This window comes from Miniopterus natalensis, chromosome 11 (genome assembly GCF_054644295.1).
Source record: "Miniopterus natalensis isolate mMinNat1 chromosome 11, mMinNat1.hap1, whole genome shotgun sequence".
In the NCBI taxonomy this organism is placed as follows: Eukaryota; Metazoa; Chordata; class Mammalia; order Chiroptera; family Miniopteridae; genus Miniopterus; species Miniopterus natalensis.
In genome coordinates this window covers 78,170,687-78,189,918 of record NC_142091.1, presented here as the reverse complement: position 1 = coordinate 78,189,918, position 19,232 = coordinate 78,170,687, and the positions used below count along the sequence as shown (strand labels likewise).

General features: G+C 49.2%; 1 protein-coding gene across 1 annotated transcript; it reads left to right on the top strand.

The window, feature by feature from the left end:
- Positions 1-1,214: 1,214 nt before the first annotated feature.
- LOC148092138 (histone-lysine N-methyltransferase PRDM7-like) lies at positions 1,215-17,873 on the top strand. The gene is given in 7 exon segments (XM_087822326.1): positions 1,215-1,236; positions 3,814-3,945; positions 5,946-5,995; positions 7,575-7,731; positions 8,327-8,428; positions 8,634-8,905; positions 17,778-17,873. Coding segments are annotated over 7 exon segments (831 nt in total).
- Positions 17,874-19,232: the final 1,359 nt, after the last annotated feature.

The window sequence follows — 19,232 nt, the reverse complement described above, 5'->3', positions numbered from 1 at the left end:
CCTTCCCCACAGATTTTCCCTGTTAGGTCACTAGTTCCAATGGAGACAGAGTTTTTTGGGTTGTTTTTTAATATGTATCTTTCTTGATTTCAAAGAGAGGAAGGGAGAGGGAGAGGGAGAGATAGAAACATCAAGGATGACAGACAGTCACTGATCGGCTGCCTCCTGCACACCCCTGACTGGGGATCGAGCCTGCAACTCCGGCATGTGCCCTGAACCAGGAATCAAACTGTGATCTCCTGGATCCTAGGTCGACGCTCAACCTCTGAGCCACACCCAGCCAGGCTGGGGAGAGAGATCTTTGCCCTTTGGCTGGAAGGATGTTCTTTTCTTCACTTTCTCTTCCTTCCTTTGTGTCTGTAGTTAAACTCAGATGAACTTCTTTGAGCTTCTTGAAATCCTCAATGTAGCGCTAAGGGTTAAGGGTTGAGAGACCCTAGGCTACAGGTAAGGGTCAAGAAAATTAAGAACAGGGGGAAAAATAGATGGCTGTTCTTTAACATTCACGTTTCTGTTGGAGTTGCTTTGTGAGGGTCTCAACAGGACATGATGCTGGATAAATGAGAGCCCAAAATATTCTGACTTGGAAAATGAGGGACACCTGGCAGTTTCTAATCTTCCTAGACAAGGCCCACAGGGCTCACCCCCGGGGCCGAAGGTGCTGTCTCTGGCTGGCTGCCCAGCTCACATGCAGGGAGTATGCCCACCGTCCCTGCGACTGGGCATCTGGGACTGTTGGGAGCTCTGCCCTCAGGGCATGAGGAAAGCTCCACATCCCCTGTCCCCCTGGGCGAAAGGAACCCTACCCTGGTGTGGTTCTCAGGCCACAGGACTACTGCCCGGACAGTCCAGAGACTAGCAGGGACGCCTCTGACTCTCGGCTGGGAATTTATGTCTCTCCATAGATGGGAGCCAGTCCAGTGTCTCCAGATACCCCATTGGGGTAACATGCCCCTGTGGGCGAAATGTGATGAGTCCCTCAAGCTTTGGTTTTATCTGTTTTCTTAGTTTTTAATTTATCTTTATTGTTGAAAGTATTACAGATGTCCCTTTCTCCCATTTACCCCTCCAGCCCGCTCCCTGCCCCTCCCTGGCCTTCCCCTCACTATTGTCTGTCCCTTACACGCATGAACACTATCGTCCGTCCCTTACATGCATGAACACTATTGTCTGTCCCTTACATGCATGAACACTATCGTCTGTCCCTTACATGCATGAACACCTGTGAGTTCATTGGTGACTCTCTTCCCTCCTCCCTCTTCCCTCTGAAACACGTCGGTCTGTGACGCTTTATTTCTGAAGCCTTTTTGGACCTGCCTTAGTTAAACATAACTATTACTCACGATGCCACTTCGAGATTTAAAGTTCTCCCAGTGACTCTCCTACTATATTATTTCACCTGTTCTTTGACTATTTGAGCCCCACGCACTGTTCCGTCCACGACTTGTCTGGGAGGATGTGCTGACAGTCCCCCGGGTGCAGCGCAGCCTTCACCACACACGACCTGGGTACTGTTCGTCCTGAAAGGGGGCTGACAAGGGAGGGCGCCCACGGGCCCAGGAGAAAGTCCGCGGCCTGAGCACAGTCTGGCGGCAGGAAGGCCCGGGCCGCCCTCAGGACCTGCGGGCGCTCGGGTCTCCCAGCTCCTGCGGCGCCGGCGCCTCACCCACGCGGGGGAAACTAGAGGGAGAAACCGCCCGCCACCGAAGGCTTCTTGACAGGCACTCGCAGGCCCCAGAGCAGCCAATCACCGCGCGGTGGGGCGGGTCCTTCCACAGGATGCGAAGACCCGCCCGCCAGACCCCAGACCTGAGCCAAAGATTCTGACCGCAACTGACTGACAGGCTCCATGCTATGCCCCGCCCTTTCAGCTTCTTCTGACCACCCATTGGCCCGCAGGGCCCTGTGATCGCAGCACTGATTGGTGGCTTTGCCTGACGCCTCTATAAGGCGGGAACCTAGCCCCGGGCGCCCGCACTCCTCCTGAGGGCAGGTAGCGCGAGGGGCTCAGAGAGGGTGCTCGGCCAGAGTGGGCAGCGCAGCAGGAGAGCCGGGACACTGACAGGAAAATGGGGACCTTGCTGTACGAAACCCTTAGCCCGAGGCCTTCGAATTCCAGCCCAAGACCCTAGATGCATCTCCTCCTGAGATGCTCCAAGTCCTCTCAGCATTGAAGGACCCCAAGTCTCCTCACCCAGATAAACACTAAACCCCCCAATGCTCACATCCCCAGACACCCTGGAAACCCCATTCCCCTCAGCCGGGGCACTCTAAATACAGCCCAGAAAGACCAAATCTCCCACAACTCAAACCCTAAATGCCCCCATCCTGGGAACTCAATGTCAGGAAGCCTGAAACCCCTTAATGAGAGACCCCAAATCTCCTCACCCTCAGAGGTCCCAAATCCTGTCACCCCGAACATTCTAAATGTCCTTGACCAGAAAAACCCAGATCTTGTCCAAGTCTCCTCAGGCTGAGAAGTGTCTGCCCCTTGGAGACTGCGCCTCGTTATGCGCAGATTTTTCTAGAATGTCCAGGTGGAATTCCCTCCATTGTCGCCGGCACAACCCCTCCTAGCTGTCAGCGCGCCTCCAGCCTCGACCCTCAGGACCTCCAGGCCCCAACTTTCCCCTCAGGGCCTCTCAGGACCCCACGGTCACCCCCCCCAGGCCCCTCACACACCCCGCCGCGCCCCCCAGGGCCCCTCAGAGGCCCCAGCTGAGCCCCCCAGGGCCCCTCAGGACCCCCACGGTCACCCCCCAGGCCCCTCACCCACCCCTGACCCGCCTCCCCAGGGCCCCTCAGACGCCCCGGCTGAGCTCCCCAGGGCCCCTCAGAGCCCATGAGACAGCGAGGCGGGAGCTGCGGGAGCGAGTCTGCTTCCACCGGCGGGTCTGCATGGCCGCGTCCCCGTCCCAGCCGTGCCCTGGTCGCAGCTGGGTCCCGCGTCTTCCCCTCTGGACGCCCTGCCCGACGGGGAGACGGGCTGTCACCCTCTCAGCACCTTCTCGTTCCACAGGCACCTTGGCCTCAGGCTCAGGGACTCGGGGTCGCAGCACCATGAACCCCGACAGGTGCTCGCAGGGGAGCCCTGAGGAAGAAGGGGGAGAGCGGGGTGGAAACCCAAGGTGGGAGCTGGGGTCCGCGGGGAGCCGGGGAGCAGGGCTGGGTGCCCCTCTCTGCGCATGGGCAGCGCGGAGGCCGGGAGAGCCCCCCAGGGGTCAGGGCCGGGTCAGGTCACGGCGGGGGCACGAGCACCGGAGCGGCTCAGGAGCCGGGACGCGACGGGCGGGGCGGGGGGCAGAGCGCTTCGTCCCGGCCCCGCAGAGGCCACAGAGGCCTGGCTGCTCCCCGCGCGAGGCGGAGCGAAGGCCCGGCTGCGAGTTCTCCCGCAGGAGTGAGTTGCCGACGGAATCTATTATCGTCTCCAGGCCAAAGCCGCTCTCAGAGACATTTCCGTCTACTTCCCCCGGGAAGAGCGGGCACAGGTGGGAGACGGCAGAACGCGGTGCGGGAACGTGAAGAGGAGCCACGAGGGGCCTCCAGCCTAGGGGACGGCGGTGCTGGGCCGGGGACCCGGGACACGGCGCACGGGGCTGTCTCTCCTCAGGCGCTCTGCCTGCAGCGCCCTCCCGGGTGGGCACCAGTCCCGGGGATGCTGCTCCTGCGTCAGTGCAGGGCTCGCGCTGGCCGCGCAGAGCTCTCAGCACCTGGTTCTGGACTCTCCGTCCCCCCCCTCCCCTCCCCCCCCATCGCATCCCATCCCCACCGGCTTGGTGGCCTTTGTTCCTCCTTCAACCTCTTCACTTTCAGGACCAAGGTTTTGTTTCCTTCCCGGTCTCAGAGCCCCTCGACCAGCTGTCATGTGTCACCGCAGGCAGGCCACCAAACCCCAGGCGGAGGACCCTGAGGACTGTGGTGAGGAGAGGACCCCGAGGCAGCAAGGTGAGGGGCCTGGAGAACTCAGAGGTGCCCTCCCGGAATGGACCTGGGTTTAGGTCAGGCTGCATCTCAGGAGTTACCAAGGGAACTGTGTTTGCTTGTTCAGCAAACAAGCAAGATGCAAAACTGTTATACAGTAAGGGGCTATTCATATAAACTCTTTAAATGTGTAAAAGAATTATATGTTTTTATTGTCGACACTATTACAGAGGTCCCCATTCCAATATATAGTTATATATGTTGAAAGCACACCCACGCCTTTCTGCCCCCCCCTTCTTCCCCCACAGCCTACGTCTCCTAAACACTAAAGGACCCCAGGAGGTTTTCATGAGCATCAGCAGGTTGTTCCTGGATAACCCCCTGAACCTGTCTCCAAGGCCCTTTCTCTGTGAATTGACAATGGGCCAAAGCAGCCCCGCCTAGGCTGATTGCTTTCCTATAACAATGAGCCAAGGCAGCCCAGACTAGGCTCTCCTGCTGCTTCTTCTGTCCTAAGCCCTTCCTTGTTTCACTGTGCCCATCTTTAATAAACATACTCTCAAAATAAAAATAAATAGATAGCCCTGGCTGGGTGGGCCAGTCAGTTGGAGCATCCTCCCCTACACCAAAAAGATTGCAGGTTCGATTCTGGGTCAGGGCACAAACCTAGGTTTTGGGTTTGATCCCCAATAGGGGTGCATGCTGATCAATGTTTCTCATATCAGTGTTTCTCTCTCTCTCCCCCTCCTTCCTCTCTCTCTAAAATAAATAAAAACATATCCTTGGTTGAGGATTAAAAACAATAATAATAGCCCTGACCAGTTCTCAGTGGTTAGAGCATCAGCCATGGACTGAAGGGTCACAGGTTCGAGTCCAGCCAAGGGCAGGTACCTTGGTTGCAGGCTCGATCCCTGGCCCCAGTTGGGGTGCGTGCAGGAGGCAACCAATCAATGTGTCCTTCTCACACAGATGTTTCTCTCTCTCTCTCTCTCTTTCTCCTTTCTACTCTCTCTGAAAAGCAATGGAAAAAATATCCCCACGTGAGGATTAAAAAACAACAACAATAATAATAGACGCAGCGTGGAGGTGCAAGAGGATACAGGGGGGATAAATGGTGATGGAAAAATAAAAGAAAGAAAAAAGAATAAATAAATATATATTTATAGATAATTACTAAGCATTAAGTATATAAAATACAAAAGTGAGTAAGAACTAACTGAGAACAGCTGTCATCACTCAGGAGGAAGGTCTGCAGGTGAGCGGAGTTCTAAGACCTGGCTGCCTGTTGGCTCGCATAGGGACATGTGAGAAAAATTAATAATCATGGTGATTAAGGGGGTTGGGCTATGGGCCAGGATAGAGAGTAGTTCATCATTTAATCAGGTCCTGATGTCTGCCATGGCATCATTCTGTCAACTTTCATGAAAGTGTGGTCAGTAGAGTCATCCTGCTTTCACGGGACTGGGGTTTAAACACAGCTGAAGTCAAGATGTTATCTCTAATTTACCCAAAACTCTGTGTCTATGGCCAACAGACCTGAGCCTTTGTTCCTAAGACTGTGTGATGCTTACCAGGATCAAATGATTAAGAAAGGGGGTGGACGGCCAGTACATGCAAAGGTGGAAGGATAAGAAAGGAAGGAGGCAAAGTAGTCACGGTGCCATTGGACTGGACAAGGCCAGTGTGAATCAAGAAGACAGAAAGGAGAAATGGAGTTTGTGAACGGTTACGTGGCATTTATTACATTTCTGTCATGAATAGGCCAATTTTTTACATAAATGTAATAGATACCTTGTAAACATAGGAGGAAGCTTTGTCTTTTTTTTTTTTTAAACATTCTAAGATAATTGGTTGATGTCCCCAATAGAATCATAGGCCTTAATGAAACCTCAGAAAACATTTTCCAGTTATCCTTGGACTATTCTTATATTACTCTCTGATTTAGAATTCTCTGTCCCTAATAAGAATCTCCAGATTTGGGAAAAAATTACCAACCAAAACACGGATTTCTCATCATCTTTTAGTCAAACCTTCTTGGGTGGCCTTCAGAGTGGAACAGAGTAAACACCAGAAGGTGAGTATTTCCCAAATCCTGTTGACAAGAAAATCTTACTCATGGATGCAAATGCAGGTAAGAGTAGGAAAATGCATAGAGTATCCTAGGAACCGCTGCCTTCCTCTGCTGATCTCTTCAACACAATGTCCGATATTATCATCTTAATAGTTCATGACAACAGCAACAATAGTAGCTACCACTCACTTTATTTTCACAATGTTTCAGACTTTAAGAATTCAACATGAATAAACTCACTTAAACCTTACCCCACTCCTATGAGCTATAACTATCACCGTTTCTGATGAGGAAGCTAAGGTTTCAGACATATAGAAATGTTTGATTTTTCTGAGATCACAGTATCAGTGGTAGTGCAATATAATCCACAGCCTCTTCTCTAAACCACTTACAAGCTCATTAAACCAGTCATAGTTCTACACATTTTACCCTGTCTTATTCATGTATCACTACATCATTCATCTGACTGGTGATTCCAAACTCAGCTCTTTTCTGCTATGCTTCAGTGAGAGGTGCACTAAGACCCTCTAACTAACAGAAGCTCACTGACGTATAGGCAGTTTGTGCAGTGGGTGGTCCCAGATGAAGAAGGGCACAGGATCCCCAGTATCAGAGCCTCCCACTCTAATAAAAGAAAGCATCTCCCATCCCTGAAAAGCTTCAAGTTTGATGATTGAGGAACAAAAAATAAATAATAAAGTGACTTAAGGACTGCATATATGCTACACACTATTCAATAGAAACTTATCCATCTGGAACTGATTTCAAAGGTCCACTCCTGTAGGAGAAAGTACCAGCTTCTTTCTCTGAGCTCTAATTAGGCCACTCTCATCTTGTTTGGAACCATTTGTTCAGCCTGCCTGGCTCTGCATTGTGAGCTCTTTGAGAGGCTGATTCTTCTAAGAAGTCCCAGGCCCAGCTCAGGGTCCCTGAGGGTCCCCTGAATGTTTGCCAAATGAATGATTTCATATTTACAAATTAAACTAGAGGAAGGTCAATGAATACTAAAGATAATTAACGTGCAATTTCAAATATGGAGATGGCTGAGGGGTAAAATAACAGGACTGTAATCTCAGTCATACTGTATTAAATAGCTCACAAAATACTTTGGTGTGGACATCATTGTATTTCATGTTCACTATAACATTAAGAATGAGCATGTTATAGATCAGGAAACTGAAGAGAACTAGCTAGTGATACAACCTTCCTCAAACATAATTGATGGGAGCCAGGTAAACTAATCACAAATATTCTTTCCAAGATACAGCAATTTGCAAATTTCAACACCATTTTCTTTATTGTTTAGATATGTTTCTGCTAACTATTTCTTTTTTCTCTCCCCAATACCCCTCACTTTCACTATTATAGAGAAAGCTGAAAGGAAAGAACCTTAAGGCATGGGTTCCAATCTTGGATTCACTACCCACACGGCCCTTTCTTTTCCCTCTAATATTCATACTTCCCAGGTATTTCCAAGGGTTGTTTAAGTATTGATTAAAGTCATGCATGTAAAATATATCATAAGTCCTAAAGAATTAAAGAAATGAATGTTGTCTTTTAACGTGTGACTTTTACATTGAAGCCAATGTCCAGGGCACCATTAAGTAATGATTCCAGTTGGAAGGAATTGTTTGGAACAGCAAATCTGCTGACCGCAAGTGGTTCAGAGCCGGCCCAGAAACCAGTGTCCCCTCCTGGAGAAGCAAGTACCTCTGGACAGCACTCTAGACCAAAACTGGGTAAGAGAAATAATTTGGAGGTTTCAGTTCCACTAAGTCCTCTAGAAAGGCTGGTAAGTATGGCCTATGTATGTGGGGTAGACTGCAGAGGCCTGGATTGAAGCTGGACTAAGCTGAGACAGAAGGTAGCACTGGAACTTTGGGCAAATCTTATAAACTGTGAGCTCCTGAATGCTCATGTGTAAAGGGAACATAAGGATACATAACTCATATATTGTTTGAGAGCATTACATTATATTTAAAGTAACTGACACATGCAAGTTGTCCAATAAATCCATCTGTGATAATAGCAACCATACTTTCTTGGTGTTGTATGCCCAAGCCTTTACTCAATACCTAACCCATAATGTGCCCTCAATAAATATTTTATGAATGAGTAAAGATTGGGAAAGGTTTTCCCTGATAATGGGAAAATCTAGAAACTAAAATTGAATTGGTCTTCGGTAGTCTTTGTGGAGTCTTAGTCTCTCTTAGTTAACAGAGGAAAATTCCAGAGTATATAGAAGAACACATAATAATTTAATGGGAGGAGATTGTGTGTTTTCTCACAAAACACACCCCACCACCCTCACTCACCTGCTCTTCTCAAACTTAGAACTCAGGAGGAAGGAGATGTAGGTGCAGATGTACAGCCTATGAGAAAGAAAGGGCCACGTGTACCAAGAGGTCAGAGAACTCCAGGACAACAACTACCTCTGTAAGTGACCCTCACCAAGAAGCATGTTATATCTTGATACAATAATTTCATCTGGTCATTGGGTCCCCAAATCATTCCCTTCTTCTCGTGACCTGAAGTACAGGATTGAGGCTCAATAATGTGAGTGCCTGGGTTCTCTCTGAAGCTCTTTATGTCCAGGAACATGCACTGTACCTTTCCTGATCCCTGTTCCTCTTGCCTCCAGATTGTGAGAAGTGTCAGAACTTCTTCATTGACAAATCTGCTGTGCATGGGCCCCCTATATTTGTAAAAGACAGTGCAGTGGACAAGGGGCACCCCAACTGCTCAGCCCTCAATCTGCCCCCTGGGTTGAAAATCAGACTGTCAGGCATCCCTGAGGCTGGGTTTGGAGTGTGGAACGAGGAATCGGATCTGCAGGTGGGTCTGCACTTTGGCCCTCATGAGGGCCAGATCACAGAAGATGAAGATGCAGCCAACAGCGGATACTCCTGGCTGGTGAGAAGTGTTTACCTCTTCCCCTGTCCTCTGGCTTCACACATCCCTCCTGTGGCTTGGTGGGAGCCCACCTTCTACATGCTAGATCATGGGTGGGCATAATATGGTTAGCTCTGTGTACTGAGTGGAGTTTGTTTGAACAGGGAGCTCCTGTTTAAGAATCAGACGGTGAGTGGGAGCAAGGTGGTACAGACACAAAGGAGTGGCTCCTCCCTGTGAGACTCCTGGTCTCAGTGGACAAATAGACTCAGACATGTAGATGATGAGTCAGAAAAATATCATATGGTCACCATCGACAGTTGAATCCCAGGCAGGCTGAAGGAATCCTAACCCTAACCCTAGCAACCCTAACCGTAGCCCTAGCCCCAGCCCTAGCTCTAAATCTAGCCATCCCCCTCGCCCTCGCCCATTTCAAAGAATGGACGAATGAGTTTGTTAGTCTTTTGCCAATATTTCCCAATCCTTAAGGTTTTAAGAGTGACTGTCTTTATTTTACAATTAGTCTTTATAGGGCCACAGGTGTGGCTCCAAAATATCCAAGCCCACCAAATCTTTTTACCTCCCCAAACCTCCTCAGTTCCTCAGAATGCACATAGATAATTGCTTTTATGAAACCCAGGCCTTGGACCTTTGAAATGCAAATACCTGGTCAAAAACTCTTATCTAGATAATCTTTTAAAATACTAAAATAAAATACAAGTTTCTCGGAGGTGAGCCTTTTTGAAAGGAAAGAAAAAGAAAAAGGAGAACCTTAGTCATCTATGTAAATCAATTTAACTTATTTCAACTATTCCTTTTTAAATTTCAAGCTGTTAATGTAATGTCTTATAATTTGTGGGAGGTGTGCTTTTTGAAACTGAGAGTATGTTTGAAATGTGTTCATAAAACTCAATCTAAAGAATAGTAATTGCTTACTTTAGAGGGGTCACTAAAAGTAAAAGGTTTTAAAGAGTTAAGAATTTTAATTAATTGGCCCAGCCGGGCATGGCTCAGCGGTTGAGCATCGACCTAGGATCCAGGTGGTCAGGGTTCGATTCCCGGTCAGGGCACATGCCCGGGTTGTGGGCTCGATCAATGACTCCCTCATCATTCATGTTTCTATCTCTCTCTCTCTCAAGTCAATAAAGATACATTTTTTTTAAAAAAAGAATTTTAATTAATTGAAAGAAATTGTATGCTTTGGATAATAGAAGGTATAAGGCACGGAAACATGTTTTGAAGGGAAAAATAAAGTGAGTTGTTCTAAAGCTGGTTGCTTCAGAATGGGTAAAAAGGTCTGAACTTAATAACAAACTTCAAGAATATAAAAAAGACTTACAAGGGAAAACAGACAAATTTATAATCGTAATAGATTTAACACACCTCTCATTCAGGGGCAGAGCCTACCTCTTTCAGAACCAACAGACGGCCACTAAAACCTCAATGTGATGTAAGAAACTTCAACAACATGACCCGCAAATGGAGTTCAACATTCACAAATAATCCGCTCTACCCCCAGGTTTGCCTGATCACCTGCGCCCGGGTGTTATTCCCAAGGTGCCCACGAGATGGCAGCATTCAACATGCAGGTGATGCCCTCTACCCGGCCGCTTTTTCTGAGCTCCTGCGCCCGGGTGTTATTCCCAAGGTGCCCAGGAGAGGGCAGCAGAGAAACACGCTTGGAATGTCTCTAAAGTGACCGTGGCCAGGGCGCAGAGGGAGCAGAACAAAGGCGCTACACCCTCTGCGCCCCAAGGATCATGATCCCGGGAACTGAATCTGACCGGGGCCTCCTGGGTGAAACGCGCAGGGAATGCTGTTGGCCGAGGGGCTCCCCAACTCCGTCTCCACTTCACAGACAGAGACCGAGGCCCAAGAAGGCAGCCAGTCCGCAGCCAGCTCCATCAGGAACCTGGGTGTCCAGCCTCTGGGCCCCAAAGATGCGACGTCAGGCCGGGCACCAAGCAACATCACGTGGGCTAAGACGTCATGTTGCGTGATATTGTTGGGGGCAGAGATGTGGATCATACTCTTAACCGTGATTGTGAAATGAGAGGGGCATCTAATAGGAACAGGACCCTCGTTGTTTAATTCACCTTACTGACTATAAAGGATTTTCCTACAGACCCGGGGAAACTGCCGGATGTGCTATGGCGCAGCCCACATCGAGCCCACGGAATAAACCTCATTTCAGCCTCAGACACATCCCAGTGGCTGCCAGGGCAAGAGGGTTTAAAGGTCACTTCCACCGCAAGGAGACGTTAACTAGGCTGCGATGACAGAGGGGTTGGCGTGTCATTGGCAGCCTGGCAGAATACCGCGGTTGGTTAGAGGGCCCTCCAGACTAGGACAAGGTTGCGGGTTCGATCCCGTCAGGGCACATATAAGAATCAATCTATGGGTGTGTATCGCGGAAAAAGACGCATGGACTGGAGTCCCAGGACATGGCCTGTGGCCCGCAAGGTCCCCCAAGTTACAGGAGGCACTGTGACCACAACACCAACCGTATCCTCCCCCATGGCCAGCACTGATGGCTCAGGATGCTGAGGGCACAGAGGGCGCCAAGGCCACCACCCCCTCCCTAGGGAAGAGGGCCTGCAGCCACAGACCTGACAGCTTCACCACCCCGAAGCCCCGTCCTCTGCTCAGACTGGGCGAGTGCCGTGGAGAAAATGAAATGACTGAGGTGAACGAGGAAATTACCAGGTAGAAAACTCCTCCCACCTTGAGATGGGAATGACTCTGGAAGAGAAAGGAAAATATCATCGGGAAGCTGCAACTCGAAGGCATCCTTGGCCGACCTGGAGACGGACGAAAGCGTCCTGATGAGAAGACAGAAGCAGATTCACCGCGGGAAGAACACCATGGCCTACGATCCCAGCATTAGAGGTCCCGAGGCACCTTTCATACATGGCATGGGCCAGAGAGCCCAAAGGGCTTCACAGCAGAACCCCCCAGGGAACTCAGGAAATCCCCCGTTTTAATCAAGATAAAGCTCTGTAACCTGTGTTGAATGGCCAAATGTCCACACCTGCTTCCCCAGGACACTGGCCTGGCTCTGAGAGGTAGCTTAGCCCAGGCTTCCCTCTAAAAGCTCGAGGAGCATCCTGCCGCCCCCCAGATGGCATCGCTGCAAGCCTGGCTGTCAGCCCACTGTGCCTAGAAAACCAACACAGCATTACACAGGCAGGTGCCTTCTGCCTGACTCCCCCCCCCACAACCCTGCCCCCCAGCGCATGGCCCCCAGCTCCCATGCCACTGACATCCGGCCTCAAGGCCTCACGTCCTGTGTTGATCTTTGGCCACCTGATTCACTCCAGGAGTTAGGAAGGAAGCCCACACTACCTCCTAGGAAAGCCTCACTTGGCTGGATGGCAGGGGCTTGCTCAGATCCACAGCAGTCGCAGGGCTGGGAAAGGTAGACAGGGCAGGGGTGGAAATTCTTCGCCACACTCCTCGGTTCCTCCTGTCTGCAGCCTTCTGGACTGTTGTCCTGGCCCCAGGGCCAGTCCACAGCAGCCAGGATACCCATGGCCCTCCCAAGCCCCTTTAAGACTACAATCTCGATATGAATCCAGGATCTTTATGCTGCTCGGAAACTCTGACAGCCTTTATCTGGGGAAAGAAAATGCCAGAAAGAGGCTGCAGGAAAATCCCAGGGCAATCTCAGGGAAGAGGCCTGAGCACCATCATGGGACATATCCTGTCTGCCCTCAAGTTTCTGGATGTTCAGTTGTCTGACGGAAAAACCACCCTCTTCTTTTTGGGAGATGCTGGCTGGGGAAAGCTGTGGTTTCCAGAAACAGGTAAGCAAAGGGCTTTATGGGCACCGTCTTGGTGGGCATCTGTAAGCCAGGTAAGACTCCCAACATAGCCTGTGGATAGTGTTGCCTGAGCCACAAGGCTTTGCTGCCTTACCTCTGCCAGAGGACACATTCTGGAGCCTGCGGTGGGGGCTGTGTCACCAGGAAGCTGCCCGCCTGTGTGCCTGCCTGGCTAACACTGGTGCCTGGACCCTCCTCCCAGTATGTGTTCTGGGGGTTGCTGCTGGTGGGTCCACGAATCATACACACAAGGAATGTCCACAGCCCAATGTGGGGGGATGGGGCCCGGCTCACATGCAGCACAACCAAGGCAGAGCCTGGAATTCTCTTAAAATATAGAACTGTCCAAAGAAAATATTGGAAGGCAGAGTTTAAGAAACACCCTCAAAAGCATGTCCAATAACAAAGAAAAGAAGACCTAAGATACAAGGTAACCATTTTGGAAGACTGGTCCGGGATTTCCAACATACACATAACATCTGTGCTTAAAGGAAAGACCCGAGAACACGGCGGGAAGAGATCATCAAAGAGACTATGGAGTAGGATGACCAAACAATGTCCAGGGCTTAAAGGAGACCTTAATGTCTTATTTAAACTCAAAGGCTTAGCACAAAGGTGAATTAGAAAGACTCTTACCTAGGACTTAAAAATCAAAACAAAACCCTCCTTTTCAGCTTTAGCCGTTCATGGTGGATGGGATATAAAACAAAAGGAGTAACCAGTGAACTAACAAAACAATCCAACTCATAGATCCAGATCCCAGAATGGTGGTTACCGGGAGACAGGGGCAGGGAAGGGAGAACTGGGTAAAGGGCTCAAAATATAGGGTAACAGCCCAGGCAGCGTGACTCAGTGGTTGAACCAGGAGGTCCCAGATCCAATGCCCGGTCAGGGCACATGTCTGGGTTTCAGGCTCGATCCCCAGGAGGGGGCATGCAGGAGGCAGCCCATCAGTGACTTTCTCTCATCATTGATGTTTCTCTCTCCCCCTCCCCCTCCCTTCCTCTCTCTGAAATCAATAAAAACATATTAAAATATATATATATACAGTCAAAGAAGATTAAGCACACAACTGAGTATACAGATACCAAATTATGATGAACAGTACCTGCCAATTACGTGATGTTAGTAACCAATGTTACCTCCATAACTTTAATCTTTTCAAAAGCTCCAAGAAAGGAATCGCAGGTGACCTGCATAGAAGGAAACATCAGAGTGACGTGTGACTTAGCAAGGACCCTGGCTGCCGCAGTGATACAAGGTCTTCAGGTTTCTAGTGGGAAAAGTATTTTAAACTCTGAATTCTGTCCCTGTCAAATCATTAGTCAAATGTGAGGGCAGATGAAAGACAACCTGAGAACAATTTATGAGGAAATTTATTTTTCATTCACCCTTTACTGTCAAGTTAACTGAAGACAGTCTCGGACATAATAGGGGTGTCAGGACAGAGAGGGTGAGACCTGTGACTCGGGACACCCTGGAGCCGACCCAGGGAAGCTACTGCAGGGGCTGTCGGGAGGATTTCCACACCCCTGGCTCAGGGACACATCCCTGGGATGGGGACAGGGAGGAAGGCTGCAAGCAGCAAGTCTTCACTGGGGACACTTCAAACACTAGAAAGACTAAAGGATGTGAAAAAAAGCAGGCGATGGAAGAATAAAAGGAAGACAATTAGAAAACCCAAGAAAGCATGTCTGTAACCACAGAAGACTCAGAAATGTGGGGGAGGGGCCGCAGTCATAGCCCAGGCACCTTCCTGAAGAGGTGGGAGGTCTCACGATGCTATTGTACTGGAGGACAATACAGATACACCTATCGCAATGCACATTCTTTAAAGGGACTGATGACGGCAATAACCCCTAGGAAATAAACCCAGATAATGATATTTCTACTGTGGGGTGAGAGTGGGGGGAGGCTGGTCTCAGTATCTCCACCCTCTGCTGCAGGGCAGGAGCTGGCAGGTCCTCAGAGGCACTGCAGTGGGGAGTGCAGGGCTGGCAGTGGCGTCCTTTCATTTTCTGCTCTTTCCTCACTGTCCTATTTTGTTTCATGTGCATATTTTATTTTGACAGATAAAAGACATGAGAATGATAACCTGGGCACATTAAGGGTGGGGGAGGACTGAGTGGAAGCTACCCTGCCACTCTCCCAGGACCAAACTGGAATGACAACTAAACTACAGAAAAACCATCCTGAAAAACCAACTGCAACTGAAGACGAGCTAGACAGCGCCCCCATAACCAAGGAAGAAAAGGGGAGATCGCATAGAGACGTGTAGGAAGTGCGGAGGCACGAGAGGGCTGGCTGGGCTCCCACAGGCAGCAGCTGAAGGTCCAGAGGGAGATCTCAGCTGTGGGGGGTTCCCACTGAGGACTCTGGGGCCTAAACCCCTGACAGGGCTCCCCAGCCCAGAGCACCAGACCTGAGACAGGTGCCCACATAACATCTGGCCCTGAAAAGCACCCTGGTTTCTATCTACCAGGGAGAGATGGCTGGAAATGCAGACCCCCCCTCTTAAAGAGCCAATGCACAAAGTTTCGTGTGCAGCCACTCACCTTGGGCTCCAGCAAAGGGAGGGCAGAGTGGACTAGAGCTGTGTGAGAACCTAGGGCTGAGGGCCCTGGACATGGAGCTCAAAGGGCAGGCCTCTGGATTCTTGGGCCCAGTCATTCCCCCAGACTGCAGAGGCAGGCATTTGCTTACCCAGCAGCTTTTGCCTGAGGAAAAAGCCATTGCCCCACCCTGCAAGAAAACCTCTTGCCCTACCCCCCTGGAGTTTCTACAGCCTGAGGCTCATTAAGAGAATCAGATTAATCAGCCTGCAGGCAGAGGCAGACCTCAGAGTGCTTTGAGTCTTTGCCTGATCTGCTTCTGGACAGGGGCTTGCAAAAGCAGACTTTGGTGTGCATCTCAGACCTGTTCGAACACACTCAGCTCCAACAGAGGGCACCTCAAGCTGTGGGCTGCTGATAGCTTTAAACAGGTTACTCAACGCCACTCACAAACAGTGTCTGGCATTGGCTTGCATTAGAGACCCTCCACAAGGACAGCTTGTCCTAGCAGGCCAACCTAATGATTAGAAACAAACGCCAATAGGCAGCTATTACGGTAACCATCAGCTGCTAACGGACCCTGACATGGAACCCTAACACAAAACCTAAAGCAAACTTTCATCCTAACACTAAACCTAACATTAGCCTAAACACTATCCCTAAACCTAGACTTACCCCTAGACATAAACCTAACCCTAACCTTAGCCCAAACCCTAACTCTAACCCTAACGCTGGACCTAAACCTAGCCACAACCCTATCCCTAACCCTTACCCTAGTCATAGCCCTAACCCTAGCACTAACCCTAATGATAACCACAAACCTAACCCTAACACTAGCCCTAACCATAATCTAAGCCCTAACTCTAACCCTCCCCCTAAATGTAACCCTAACCCTAACCAAAGCCCTAGCCTTAAACTTAACCCAGCCCCAACCTTAATCCTAATCCTAACCCTAGCCCTAGCCCTATCCTTAACCCTAACCCCAACCCTAGCACTAACCCTAACGATAACCAGAGACCTAACTCTAACACTAGCATTAACCCTAATACTAGCCTTAACCCCAACACTAACCCTAAACTTAGCACTAACCCTAACCTTAACTCTAGCCATAATCCTATTCCTAACCCTAACCCTAATCCTATTTCTAAACATAACCCTATCACTAACAAAGTTCTAGATTTAAACCTAACCCTAGATCAAACTCTAACGCTAAACCTACCACTAATCCTAACCCTAACCCTAACCCTAATCCTAGCCTTAAAACTAACCAGAGGCTTAACCTTAGCCCTAAAGCTATCCCTCTCACTAACCCTAGAACTAAACCTAATTCTAACCCTAACTCTAGCTTTAACACTAAACCTTACCATAGCCCTAAGCCTAACTGTAACACTACCACTAATCCTAACCTTAGCCATAGTCTATCCATTGCCCTAGTTCTACCCCTAATACTAACCCTAGCCCTTACAATAACCCTAAGCCTAACCATAGCCTTAAACCTAACCTTAGCACTAGCCCTAAATCTAGCCCTCTCACTAACCCTAGCACTAAACCTAAGCCTAGCCCTAGCCCTAGCCCTAACCCTAACCCCAGCCCTAGCCCTAACCCTAACCCCAACCCTAACAGCCCCAACCCTAACAGCCCCAGTCCCAGCCCTAGCCCCTAGCCCCTAGCCCCTAGCCCCTAGCCCCTAGCCCCTAGCCCCTAGGCCCCAGCCCTAGCCTTAGCCCTAACCCTAACTCTAACCCTAACCCTGACCCTGACCTTGACCCTGACCTGACCCTGACCCTAGCTCTAGCCCTAGCCCTAACCCTAATCCAAAACCCTGACACTGACCCTTACCCTAACCCTAAACCCTGACCCTGACCCTACCCCTAACCCTGACACTACCCCTAACCCTAACCCTGACCCTGACCCTGACCCTAGTACTAACCCTAACCCTAACCCTAACTCTCTTTCCCTAGCCCTAACCCTAGGCCTAGCCCTAACCCTATCCCTAACACAATAAAATGACGCTATAATGACACACAGTAGACATTAGGTCAAAGGCTATAGGGCTCACAAGTATCACAAGTGGCAGCTACCATGGCACGTGGCAGCCACTATCTGACTGTCAGCTTCCTAACCAAGCTCTACTGCAAGAGGCAGCCATTATTTCCAGAGGCAGCCAGTACCTTGAGAGGCCGGCACTAGGAAGACAGGCAGTCATTACTGGGAGAGGCATCACTTTCTAGAGGCAGCCATTATCACGAGAGGTAGGCCTATCGCAAGCGGCTGGCACTATTGCAAGAGGCAGGCATCATTGCAAGAGGTGGGTGCTATCGTGAGAGGCGGGTACTATCACGAGAGGCTGGCACTATTGAGAGAGGCAGCCAGTATCTCAAGAAACAGCCAGTATCACAAGAGGCAGGCATAAAATATGGGCCGCCCTAAAATCTGGAGGAGTTGGAAACAGAGTCAGAGGCATCTAATCCAACTAGTAGAGGCCAAGGAGGCCCCTGCCCAGCCCACCCCTGACAGATTGGCACCAAGCCTGTACGGGAGCTGCTGCAAGAGCGAGAGCCTACTACCCACTGGCGCCTCTCCTCATGCGCCCAGCAGACACGCTGGGTATAGACAGCCCTGTTATTAGAAGGATCTTTATTCTATTGAAACTCTTAATGTAAGAAAACATTCAAACCTGTGAAGAATTTTTGTGAGTTTATATAAGCCAAACTGTTGACATATACCAGGGAGCAAAATCTCAACGGATTGAATTTATGGCCAAAATGGAAATATATGAACTAAAAGGGGCCCAATACTAACCTGACAAGCTCAGGCAATGACTGCGTGACAGGCTGGGTAACTCAGAGACCTAAAGTGACCTCAAAGGAGAGTCCGAAATGAAAACTTTTTAACTAAAAGCAGTTTGTGGCAGACGGTCATGCCCTAGACGAGAACCTTCCCTGACAAGAGCCATTGTCACCTGTAGGAAAAGGCCAGCAAACAACAAACAAACTCTGAAGGAGTTGGGTAGCAAGCTTCCCAGAATCGCAGAAATCCCCTTGAAAAGATGGAAACATTTCTGCCAGGAACTGAAAACAGATCCTTATTTTTCTGGGAAGCTTGCCCCCAGGAGAGTTATGGCCTTAAGGAAAAATATTAAGCATTAGCCCAGAACAAAGCCACTTGTTCTTGCTCATTTTATGGTTTCTACTGATCACTCTCTCTCACACCTGCCTTTCTGTGGCTCACAATAAAAACCGCTGGATGGTGAGGGGGTTGTTGCAGCTCCTCCAGAGCCTCAAACTCTGCATCTCCACCTAAATTCTACAGTCTCCGTGTCTCAAGTTTTCTTCACGTCTCGCGAGCACAACAGCCACCCTGACTAGGCCTATCTGTTGTCTGTCTCCTTTTAGTATTTCTTATATTTGGAAAATAGAAAGATTTAAAAATTAGCAATATTTTTAAAAGTCATAAGAATAGTAATTACTAGTTTATTTAGTCCCATAATCAATTTCTTGTAAATTTTGATTATTTGCCAATATTTTTATGAATTCAGTTATTTCTTAGAGTTTTATACCTTTTTATTTAGTTTCATGACTTGTTTAGAAACCTGTAATTTAGAGTAAATCAGAGTCCTTTTCATGGATTTTTTTTTTAAATATATCTTTATTGATTTCAGAGAGAGGAAAGGAGAGGGAGAGAGAGCTAGAAACATCAATGATGAGAGAGTCATTGATTGGCTGCAGCCCGCAACCCGGGCATGTGCCCTGACCAGGAATCGAACCCTGATCGCCTGGATCCTAGGTCGACGCTCAACCGCCGAGCCACGCCCGGCTGGGCCTTTTCATGGATTTTTTTAAAAGATGTAATTTATCAGTGTATTAGAGTAAAACAATGACTGTCTATAAATGACAAAACAAAGCAAAATGGTTATAGATTTCATTATGAAGTAATTGACCAAAAATTTGCTTTTTCATAATTATGAAATGT